The sequence below is a fragment of the Athene noctua genome, chromosome 9, assembly GCF_965140245.1.
Source record: "Athene noctua chromosome 9, bAthNoc1.hap1.1, whole genome shotgun sequence".
NCBI lineage: Eukaryota > Metazoa > Chordata > Aves > Strigiformes > Strigidae > Athene > Athene noctua.
Genome location: NC_134045.1, coordinates 25,943,911 through 25,956,017, shown reverse-complemented (window position 1 = coordinate 25,956,017; position 12,107 = coordinate 25,943,911). Strand labels below are relative to the sequence as shown.

General features: G+C 48.0%; 1 protein-coding gene across 5 annotated transcripts in view; it reads left to right on the top strand.

The window, feature by feature from the left end:
- GALNS (galactosamine (N-acetyl)-6-sulfatase) overlaps positions 1 to 12,107 on the top strand; it is a 51,194-nt gene that overhangs the window by 36,379 nt on the left and 2,708 nt on the right. For 2 of the 5 annotated variants that reach the window (XR_012634182.1, XR_012634180.1), the window contains exons 13-14: positions 5,285 to 5,402; positions 8,728 to 9,522. Coding sequence is in view for 1 of the 5 variants with exons in the window: in XM_074912999.1 (XP_074769100.1) it covers positions 5,285 to 5,402; positions 8,728 to 8,814 (205 nt within the window). In the remaining 4 variants the exon portion in view is untranslated. Of the gene's footprint in view, positions 1 to 5,284; positions 5,403 to 8,727; positions 12,104 to 12,107 lie in introns of those variants that run through there. The other 3 variants (XR_012634181.1, XR_012634183.1, XM_074912999.1) reach the window with 3 other exon arrangements.

Below are 12,107 nucleotides of genomic sequence, written 5' to 3'. Positions count from 1 at the left end.
TCGGAAATACTGCTGAAGTAACTAGCGGGAGAATCAGATGGTTATTGTCTGTCGCCTGTCCACGCAGAGACTAAGGCTTTACAAAGTCACTCTGCCTTTATCCCCTCTGCCATTTCAACACCGTGGTCACTCGCAGTGAAATCCAGCAGAAAGGCAGGATTCTTGAACCTTGCGAGTTAAAACTTCCATCAAAAGAGCTGACCAGCTAGAGGATCAGCACAATCACATCCCCTTGCTGCAAGGAAAGCTGTGGACACCGTTAGAGGATCCACACAGGTGAGGGGCATCCTCAGTACTCCGAGTATTTGTGAGGCCCCGCACACCTCTGGGGGTATTTGCATCGGGGGCCCACAGATGCTGCTGGGCCGGAGGGGTGAACTGGGGTACGAGCCACCCTCCAGGCTTTTCTTTGATCCCTTGTTTGTTTTCCTTTGGCCCTGTGAGTCTCTCCAGTAATTGCAAGTTGCCATGTTTCAGCAGCAGAGCCCCAAACCTGTTGTCTGCCTCCTGCATTGTGCAGACTTTAAATTGCAAATAAACTTGATAATAGAAGAGAGGAACTGCGGAAGACTGAATAATAGGACAAGATCAAGACTTGGATACTATAACACTGAGCAGCCTCAAAGCACTGGTAACAGATAAAATCAAATTACCTGAATCTGGGTGTATTTCACAATTAAAAATAATGTTTTTAATTAAAATAATTCTAGTGGAGAAGGAAGTAAAATATATACAAGTCATTAGCCAAGTTTTATGCTCTTCCCATAGCTTCATGCGCGTCTGGTAAAACATGCTATAAATCTGAGAGCTGCTATTAAGAGCCCACTGTCAGGTTTCCTTGAAGCACACTATATAATACCCATTTTGTTACATTCCTCTCAATAATAACGTGGTCCTGTCACTCCCAGGATAGACATAATGTGCTGTGCCCATACATGAATCATCAGGATAAGGTATAAACCATCAACATCTAGATTTAAAAAAAAAAAAACACGCTGGAAATGCTCTTTAATTTGCTCCAGTTCTGATCTATTTGAGGGTGTATTTATGACTAGAGAGTGGCCCTGGCCCTCTCCCTACAGCTCGGGCTGAGAGCAGACGTGGAAGTGGAAGACTGACGGCTGCGAGATGAAACCAGAGCTGTAACACCGAAAGCAGCGTGCGAGACGAACCCTCCTTCTTCCAAACCTGAATTTCAGTGTAGGGCACGGTGGGGTTAATAGCAGAGCAGGTTCCACTGGAGCTGTTTGGCGAGGGAGGAGATGGGAACAGATTGCCAAGGCACAATTACACTAAATGAAGGAAGCACAGGCCACACCTGTGCCTGGGACCCTGCGCTCGCAATCCAGCCCTGATTGGATCTCCAGAGACTTCCCGGAGGTAAAGTGTCAATTAGTGTAATGACCCTGGACTTTGTCCACTCCGTTCGCTCATTCTGAGCGTGGAATAATTTTGTGTACGCTGGGGGATCTCTTTTAGCAAACTCCTCACAACACCACCTGCTCACCCTCTCATTCTTCCAGTGCTATTCCCAGCTCTCCTTCTGCAGGATTGTTGAACTAGAATACAAAATGCAGCGTGCCCCGGAGGCAGCGAGGGCTGGATCTTCAAGCAGACAGTAATGCCCGAACACCTGTATAGATGATAATATCTTTTTTTAGAACAGAGAATGTGGCAAACCCTGCCCGTGTGTCCTGCATACGCATTCAGGGAAATGATGGGACTCCATGTAAGAGAGGTTCCCAGCTCCATTAACAACTCTGATTACCATGAAGTAATTATCCCCGTCTTACATACAGATTACAGGCAGTCTTCTCTGGCAGATTTTGTCTCAAAATGCGCTTCTTGCTTAGGGCTGGAGACAGTTTTAACCCCCCTCCCCGTACGCAGCCAGTACATACTTTACAAATCACTGCACAGAGGTTGGATCTTGGCGCGCTCTGCGGAGCTAAACAGGGCTGAGCCAAACCCGAGCTCACCCGAGCGAGGAGTGGGGAGCTCTGTGGGGCCAAGACAGGAATACCAACCCCCGGCTGGTGCCATCCTGCAGGCATTGCAGCCCCTGCTGTGCCTGGGGACCCCCTGCAGCAGGAGGATGGGTCGATGTGTTTAATTGAGGCATCCGAAGACGATCTGAGATGATCTTCCAGTACTGAGTGACACCTTCCCGCGCTCGCGGTCCGTCGCTGTCGTGTACTTCAACGCGAGGAAGACAGCTGCGATCGGTTTTAAGCTCGTGTCAACAGGTTTAGCCAGCTTAAGAGCACGTTAAGCCCTACTGAGACAAGGTTTGTAGGTTAGTGGTATGACTTGGGAGCCTAATCTATACATGTTCTTCAGCTTTAGCCAGCTTTGTACTTACGTGAGAAGTGCAAGTCTTTTCTATGTGCCAAGCTGTTTCTATCATGCTTCGGGGAAGTCATTCAGCCTATGCTAAGTGCTGAAATAATCTAAAAGTGTAGAAGCTGCAGGGGAGAGCAGTTCAAAACCACCAGGAGCTGAGGTTAGGCCAAGATTTCTTGTCACTGCTGAGCTAGCTGAAAAAGCCAGGAGTGTCCTGAACATGGGAATTAAAGCAAGAAGATGACTTAAATGACTCTGAGCCTACGTCGTTATACTGCAGCATTCGCGTGTCTTACGTTGCTAATGAGCAACAATGCCGTGGATAAATGCAGTAGTTGAGATTATAGCAAAAAAAGAGATATTTTTTTTTTCACTGCAACAGGACTGGCATATTTGGAGCAAAAAGCAGCAGTCGTGACAACATATTGTTTATCTTTCATCCAGACCACAGCTGTGTTTTCCACTGGTCTGTCCAGATTATAGCTAATTTGGAATCCTATGTATGAAAAGCCGTTTCGATGGATGAAATTGGGCTATCTCTTCAGCACTTAAATATTTGCAAAGATGCTGTGGAGCTTAATTAGTTAGCAGCAACATTTTATCTTACGGGTTCACTTCCAAAAGAAGATGATAAATGCTGGAGAGATGACACAAGTATGTGACAGAAATAAACACATTAGATAGTTACAGGAGCAGCAGGAGGAGGCATTGAATGATTTGATATCTAGAGTATCTGTTAGGCTCTAACTATTAATTAAAATATGTATTAATTCATATTAATCCTTAATATGAGGGTCTTAATAAAGTGTGATTATCTTGGGTTTGGAAGAGCTTGCAATAGGTGCATTAGACATCTGAAACGCTGAATACACGTGTCTCCCTAAAGCTGCATTTCCTCTCCGTTTCCATCACTAGAGTACGAGGGCTTTCCAGTGTTCCTGCTCCCCCATTTCATCCCCTCTCCAGCTCCGACGTGCATCCCTGGTACTCGCCTGCGGTTTTAGACAGACTCCCTCGGTGTGTTTGTCTCTGCAGCCTTTTCTCTCCGTGTGCAGGCTCTCCCGCGTTCGCTGTCCTCTGCGTGTCAGCACAGGTTAGCTTTAAACCCTCTCTGCCTCTTTTAAAAAATCTGTTTTGATTTTTTTTTTTTCCAAGCGTGCTGCCAGGCCGGCAATCCTGCGCGCTTGAAATGCGACCAGAGGGCTTCCAGATAAAATCTCACCAAACTGAAAGGCCATTGTGCCACTGGGATGCAACACGGGCTGAGCCAAGGGATTGCTGCCTTGAGTGTCCTCATCAGGGTGTGAGTCAGAGATGGGCTTTGGCAGCTCCCAAACTTCTGCCTGAGCCTGTTTTCTGCAGTGGCTGGGGCAGGGCAGGAGTGAGCGGCTGGCCGCCGCGAGAGCTAAGGTGGGATGTGCGGGGAGAGGAGCAAGCAAATTGGGGAGCTTCACAAAAATAGTCTGAATTTGAGGGTGGTCCGTACAGATCACACAGCCGGTGCCGGCGATCGCCTCTCCGCCAGGACACAGCTAGCTGGGTGTGAGAGCAACAGATTAGTTTGCTCGAGCTTGTCATTTCAAATGCCCTTCCGGTTCTCTATCAGCAAAGCTCAGGCCCATCCCCACAATCAGCTTCTCCCTGGATGGTTGCCGAGATGTGATATTTATAGGGTTTACTGGAAACTGTTGGCACATTACTGGGCTTCGAAATGTGATTGTTTTTCGGAGAAGGAAATTAGCTGGAGTGTGGGGCTGGTGGCCAGCTTGGACTGTAAGCAAAGGGAGCCTGAGGTCAGGACCAAGCTGCATTGTTTCTTTTATCTTCAAAAGCAATTTGCCGCTCTCTGTTTTTTAAGTGACTCTTAACGTGATGGACAAAATGAGATCATTGGGTAGTAATCCTCCATTTTATAAATACTTGAAGTATTAGTGAAGTACACCCTGAACCACTTAAACAAGTACCTACTGGAGTAATCGGGTGGATAAAAATCTGGTAATTTATAACCCTGTAAGAGGGCTTGGAGCATGACAGCTGGGTCCCAGCTTGGAATAATAAAGCAGTAACGGAAGAATGTAGATGGGGCAGAACCCCGGGGTGGATGTTGCGAAATGGAGGAGGTATTCTTGTCTTGGACAAGTCACTTCTATTCTTCTTCTCCATCTTCCTGTTTGCATAATATTAGTTCATCTTACTTGGTGATTGTGAAGTTTTACTCACCAACGGCTGTATTTGAAACCTTTAGCTTGAGAACGCTCTTGAAAAACAAAATATTGACACTACCTTGGTTTCCCTGCGATAAACACCTCTGCGGGGTGCACGTGTTATGGAAAAGCACTTGAAAGAGGGGAGGATGAATGCGCAGAGAGCTGGGTGACCTCGTGGGTGACACGCCGGAAGGATTGCCTTGGCACACTTAGTGCTGACGCATCTGTCAAGGTGTTTGTCCCGTGTCTGGGAAGTCTCCCCCAATGGTCGTTTAAGGCACAGCTTGAGGACAACCCTAAAAGCACCTTTCTTTGTATGTGCCACCTCTGCCAAGAAGATCCCCCTTGGGACTCGACGCCAGCGCGCGGCGTATCCGCCCGATTATGAAGTGACGCGTTGGGGGCCGCTGGGACTAGCAGGTTTCAAAGCTGAAGCCCCATGCTGAGAGATGATCTGCCAGGAGCCGTGTGCTTCCTTCCTGGGGAGGGCAGACCATCTGCCAGCCTCGCTGCCCTGAGCAGAGCAGCTCAGACCCACGGCCTCCGGGCCCAGCCAGGCTGGACTCTCTCAGCCCACGTGTTTCATTCCCCCACGGCCCTCTGGGGCAATTAGTGTCACCAGCGTGTTTACATCCTCTTTACCTTTGCTGTGGCCCAGGAAAAGTCTTCTGAGCTAGCACTGTACAGATGTCGTGTGTGAAGCCCTACTAATAACATCTGTGGTTTTTTTCTAGTTTTGCCAGCGATGAATACCAGAGGGCTATGGAGCGAATATCTGTCACTGTCCAGCAGCACAAAGCCACTGTGGTGCCAGGACAGCCGCAGCTTAACGTGTGCGACAAGGCCGTCATGGTGAGCTGTTAAAGCATAAAGACATTTGAGGATCCTTAGCTTAAAACGTATTTTGTAAAGGCTTAAAGATGTCACGTAGCGCTGGGAGGGGATGGAGGAGAGATGCACGCTCGGCTGTGTGAAGGGCTGGCTGGTACCTGTGAGGCTTGTACAGAGCGAGCGGGGTTAGGTCTGGAAAGTCTACCAACATGCTGTGATAAACGCTGTGGCTTCCTTCCTTAGAGATAGGGCACTATCCACAGCTGTAGATCTTCCTTCTCCTTTCTAATGCCCTTCTGCAAATCTCAAAAGTCCTCTCTTTTGAGCGGTGGGACTGGGTCAGTGGCTTTTTCTCAGTGATGTGTGTGAGTATCTTTGGTCTTGCTTGGTCTCCTCCAGTTCCACCCATGCCTGACTTTTCCAGAGTGTGGTTTGAAACATGATGAACATTTTCAATTCAGTTTTCTGTTTCAAGTCGCATTTTGGAAAGTTACAGTTTGGCTTTCCTGTCAAATGCTGCTGGGTTTGTTGAGAACCTGGGAAAGAAACTGGATGGTTTGTAGGAGGTAAAGTTGTCAGATGACAAGAGTGTGTGTAGTCTAAAGGGATGTGCCTGTAGACTGACACAAAATAGTAACAGGCAAAAATCTTTCTGATGCTGAAATAATCTTCTGAAACCAAGAGTCAGTACCTGCTGCTTAGGGTCTATCCCCAGACAGCAAAGTACAGAATGTGGAGCCTTAGTAAGAAGGCAAAGATCATTTTTAGCTTGGTCACATCTTCTTTATTTTTGGATGTTAAGTAGGAAAAAGATTTGAAGGACCATTGTTTCTGTGTTTTCTTTCATTATTCAACTTTTCCCTTAATAAACGCTGTTCTGTGCTCCTCTGGGACCTTTTGGGTTCAGGCACTCTCCCCAGTGCCTGGCAGCTGCCAGAGACCTTCACTGTAAAGGCATTTCTTCTGTGCTAACTCCAACTCCAGAGCTGGTTCATAAAGTGTAGGCACAGTCCGCTGGTCTGCAGCTACCCTGGGGCGGTGTGTTTAGGTGCTGTGACAACATCTGGTGTCCCTGTTTGTCAACAAACAGTGTCTTTGGGTTGTGTAAGGGAAAAAGTGCTGGACTGGAGGTCCCATACTGGGCCCTGTACACCAGCCCTCTCCTTGGGGCTACTGAGAGGCAGTCTTCTCCCTTCTCCCTTGTTCTGTCTCAGTTGAGTAGAAGTTTTGCAGACCGTGGACTGCCACTTCTGCTTTGGCTACGGCCATGGCCAGGGCTTGGCCAAGCCTAGTTCTGCTTAGTGTCTAAGCAGAGGCAGCTAATGGCTGCTCCAGTGCTTGGCCAAGCTCAAGGCAGATCCTTCAGGCTGTCTGAGGCAGAAAACCCTCCCTGGTGGGCTCGGGGGGGGATTCTAATCCCAGGAGAAATGTTCAAATCCCAGCAGAAAACATTACGAGTTGTCTATTCTATATAAACACCCAACAGGCTGATTGCAGAGTCACAAAACTAAAATGAACAGGCAAAAATACTGCCTTTTGAGACCAGAAGGGAAGTAACCACATCTTTTTTGGAGTGATAGTATTGCTGGGGTTGATTGGGCCCTAAATCTGTCTTTGGGGGATGCTGGGAGATAAAGATCACCTGCTAATATTATGTCCAACACTGTCTCTACATTCTGTCACCCATTTATTTGATACAGGCGTTTAATATCTTTTCTGGGACAGAGGAAAAGAATCAGTTTTACTTATCCATGAGCAAAGCAGATGGATCGTTTTGTAGCTACTGCAGTCTTGGGATTGATGGGAGCTCAGCAGCATCAGCCCTCCTGAGCAGGGGAAGTGTTTGCTGGCCCATCTGTGGTGGATCCCACCAGCAGTGTAGCTGAAGCTCCCGGGGAGCCAGTTCTGCTGTGTTTTCCTCCTGTGGAAGTGTCAGAAAAATTACTCTGTGCAGTGGAGCCGTGCTGGCCTGACGGTGCTGGCCTTGACTTGCAGAGTCCTCAGGGCTCTCGGCACTGGCAGCACCAACCCAGGAAAGCCGACTTGCACTGCGAGACTGAAGCAGAAACAATTTGATTTTCTTTTTTACTTTTCCAAAAGAACAAACATTTCATTTATTTCTTTGGATGTCTGTTGCTTCTACACAGCAGTCAGGCATCGGACATTTCCAGCGGTGGTTGTGCATTTTAAAATTGAGAAACAGATTTAGAAAACAGCATTAATTGTTCTTAAACCGGCTGGAGGCCTTGGTGCAGCAAGGTGCCTTCCCCCAAAGCTCCCCTCTGTGGCCTGCTCCTTCTGCAGAGATAGCTGGTGTCTCACTGCCATCTGTTGTCAGCTGTATGGAATAGAAACCCGTCATTTTTTTCTGGGTTTAAGCTTTTCCTCCATAGGAATTTAATGCCAAGAAAATGTAAATGACTTGAAGGATAAAAATAAACCAAATGAAAGGCAATAGGTCAGAGCTGAACTGACCTTTAATAGGCGACAGCAGGAATCTCCCGTGACTGGTTAGACCTTGAGAGAGGGAGGGACAGAGAACGAACGCCAAAGATTTGTGAAGGCAGAACGGGAATTGTAACCTGCCGTTCACATTACCGCAGTCCCAAATTTTAAATGGCAAAAACCCCATGAAATTGAAAAGAGTTTTTGTCCAAATTCCTTCCTCCGTTAATCCCTTCGGAAGCTGATGTTTGCAGGGGGTTTCCTTGCTGATGGTGTTTCTCTGTTGTACACATGCTGGAGGAAGGTTGTTCAAGCAACATGGAAACAAGGGAAGCAAATAGTTTTGGTCTGCATGCACTGGAGTAGTTGTCTCATAAATGCCTCCTGCTCCATCTGTTCACGAATTCATCCATCAAAATGCTCATGAAAATACCAGCATACTTCTCTCTCTCACACCCTTGGCCTTCTGTTGCTTTTTGCTCGTTTCCTCAAGAAAGCGTGTGGATGTCTCAGTGCTAAGAATGGTAACTCTTTTCTGGATCCCAGGAAAATTGGGGGTTTCAGCTCATGGTCTGCTTGCTCCATGCTACTACAGGAAAGAGAGGAAGGTCACCAGAGTCCCAGCGGGCTGCATTGGTACAGGAGAGACCACTGTGTCCCAGAAGAGCGAGTCATCTGCTGCAGAAGGATTTGTTATCTTTCCTAAAGCTTTTTTTTTTAATGGTATTTGGAGTTGGGAAGTTGATGAGCCCAGGAGCATCAGCTACAAGAGGAGTTTCATTTTCCAAACGAGACATAAGAGTGTCTTTGTGACAACCAAAAAGGGTTGGTTAGGGTACAGGGCTCAGCAGATACTTGGTATGAGTCATCTTTCTCTATATTTTTTGTTTGTTTTTAACAGAACTGGTCTCCTCCAGGCTGTGAGAAGCTAGGGAAGTGCCTGAAACCACCCAAGTCTGACCCCAAGAAGTGCTTTTGGCCTCACTGATCTTCTCTGCAGCCCTCAAGAGCGACACAGCAAAGCTCTAACCAGCCGGACATACAGTTTACAAAGCATGTCTTCTCATGTTGGCACTCCTGTTTACACAGGAAGGGTGTGATGTATGTATGATTTCATCATTTGCTCTTCCAAAAGGGACAGTGTTTATATTGCTAGTGCTCAGGGTTTAGCCCGTACCCTTCTGTTGGTTTAGTTGTCTCCGTAAATGGTAACTTTTCAGTGAAGACTGTTTCAACTCTAAAAAGCTCTCTGGATAACCACAACTCTGCCATCACCTCAGAAAGGCCGTGGATGCACCTTTCCTCTCGCTCCTTCCACCTAACCTGCTCTCCCAAACCTTTGCTCGTTCAGATGCCGCAGCACCAGCCGTGGGGTCTGTTCAGGAAACGTACAGCCGCCAGCAAACCCTGCCCAAACTGCCCTTGTTTTGTTTGCCTGTAACTTGTTGTTTTAACATTTGATTTCCATTGTGAACTCTTTGGACACCAATTTGTTTTTCCTTTCTTCCTAAACTTGGGAGTACTGGGTACAGCTGCAGAGCCAGACCGCTGCCGTGCATCGCTTGGTTCAAACAAGTCCTGCCTCCTGTTCTGGCCTGAGGGGCTGGCTGCAGGGAGCACACCCTGCCTTCCTCCCTTCTGTAGCTGCAAACATTCCCTACGTGGTGGTATAAAGAAATCTGAAGGTAGTGCTCGTGTAAGTATTGCCTTATTGATGGTGTGCTGGATGTTCCTGGGGAGCTGGTGGTCTGTTGTTCATTTAAGGGGTTTTCTTCAATTCCAAAAATCTGGGTCCAAATATGGTTTAAGCCATGCTTTTAGTCTCATGATCTGGGCCCAGCCAACTGCAGGCTCAGAAATGCCCATTTACATCAGATGTTAACTCTTGACCCTGTTTCCAGCATGTGCTCTCTGAGGAATTCTTGTGCAAACGTTCCCCAGCCTGGGTGTAACACTTCTCTAAACAGAGTTCAGGGTAAATGCTGATCCATTGCAAATTTCTCATCTGCTTTTGGGCCTGTTTCACACCCTTTGCTATTGCTAATAAACATGTCTCGAGCAAAACCCAGCAAGGTTACTCTGGAGCTTTGGGGGAGTAGCTAGAAGCCAGCCTGGACAGGCAGTTTGCACCACCGACAGCTCCGTGTCCACCCCTCCAGTGGCTTTGGCAGTGCACGTGCCCTCTCCGCGGGGCGTTGTGCTGCTTTGGGAAAAATCGGGGTGCTCTGTACCCATAAACAGCCCCGCAACCTTCCCCAGCAAAGGTCAGGGCTGCCTTGAGATGGGTTGAGAACTCTGCTGCTGTGCTGCTGCCTGCTACGGGCTTCTCAGCTGCTTGTTCTTACCCTCCCGGTGATCCCAAATGCTCTCGTTCTCCCCGTTCCCATGGTTTACGCCACCTGTAATCCTCTCTGCAGTAATTCCTGCTGTATATCTCATGAAGCCGGATAATCCTATAAGATTGTAGTAAGAACAGCACTTGAATCGGCTCTTGGAGTTCCACTTACCAGAAATCACAGCCAACACTTCATCGGCTGGCAGAGCCTCTGCATCTCTGTTTGCACATCTGCAAATGGCATTTGTTTATAGTCCAAATTTCTTAGCTGCCTTATGATGGTGCTAATTGTCCTTCAAGTCCATCAAGGCCTTTCCAGTTCATCCATAACATTTCTCCTTTTGGCATAGCGTGGATAGCTCGAGTGTTGCGTGATCAGCCTGTCCTGCAGCGATGCTGGGTGAGAGGACCTGCACCGGTCGTGTGTGTCTGCCAGCACAGAACACCAGACAAAACCAGTAATTTCCCATTTTTCTGTGTGCTGTCCACCTCTGCTTCAGTGCTGCTGTCACCCAGAAGCGTTGGGAGCCCTGTGGTTCACTATTATCAGCAGATAAAGATACCACCAGAGGAGGGAGTCTGTCCCTGCGACTCCCTGCAAATCCCTGTCAGCCCTCAAACGGTTACGAACCTGTCTGCTGCGAATTGTGACAGCGCTTTTGTCTTTCTGCGGGCTGCTTATGAAGAGATCACATCGCAGGGTCACAGCTCATCCTCTGAGCGCCAGCCCAGACACGTTTCTCAGTTCTTCACATTTTCAGTATGTGCATCAGGAGCGTGTGCTGCCTGCCTGCTGCCCCGTGTCCCCTGCCTGCCTGCCTGCCTGCCACTTCAGTCTTTACTCTTTCACAGCTTGCAGTTTTGCACATACTGCTTTTCCCTCATCTGTGTAACTTGCTTGGACAAGCCACCCCGTTCTCAGCACGCACGGTGTTTGTCTGGTTACCCTGCACACAAAGTCCTCATTCCTCATTGAAATAATCCCCCGGTGCATAGATACTGGATGTAAACTTTGCACTAAAAAGCTGGCTGCTGTGAGTGAATCGACTTGACGTCTGTTTAGTATCTGCTTCATGGCCATTTATTATAAAGGATCAAAGCTTAAATGTGAAGAAGCCACTGCTTTAAATAATAGTAGCTTTACAGCTGGAGAGCTATGAAAAATTTTAAATCGATGCCTTTCCCAAAGATGTACAGATTTTAAAGTTGTGAGATGAAGAACTAACGAAGAAAAATAAACTAATTTATCAGAAATGCACCTATTTGTCCGCGGGTACCTGTAGAACAACTGAATAACACCTTCTTTAGGGACAGTCTCGCAGATCCACCTTCCAGATCATGGGACTGACTTGGGTTAAAAATAACTTGTTTTGTTTTCCCTGTATTATTTTTAACGTGGATCAATTTCCCAGCCCACACAGCTGCCCAAGTGCAATTCAGAGGCTGGGGCAGGGGGGGCCCAGGGCCCTACATGGCCTGTGGCCGTGGCCACCAGCAGCACCGCGGGGGTGAGCGCTGCCAGCTCAAACACACCCCGTGGGTCACACAACGACCGGCAGGTATTACCCCGTCTGCCCTTAATAACTACCCAGAGCCTCTGACCTGGGGTCACTCTCTGTGATAGCTGCCCGGTTTGGGGAACTGCACGTACTGGGGCAGGTGGTGGCTTTGCAGGAGCTGCCTGGGGGACCTGCCAGGGGTTGTGTGTGCAGCAGTCAACGGAGCAGGGGGTCTGGTGGGGTTTACTGGCCCGTCGGGGACCAGCAGCCGTGCAGCTGCTTGGTTGGTGGCTCCTTTCTCGAGCTGCAAGACATAAAAGCTGAAGGAAAGATGTTGTCTGTCTAAAACTGCTTCTGTGTGATGTTCCTTTCTTTATATTTAAATACATCTGCTAAAAGCTTAATATCCACTTGGGCTAAGAGTCCAAGGAATTTCTTTCTTGCCTC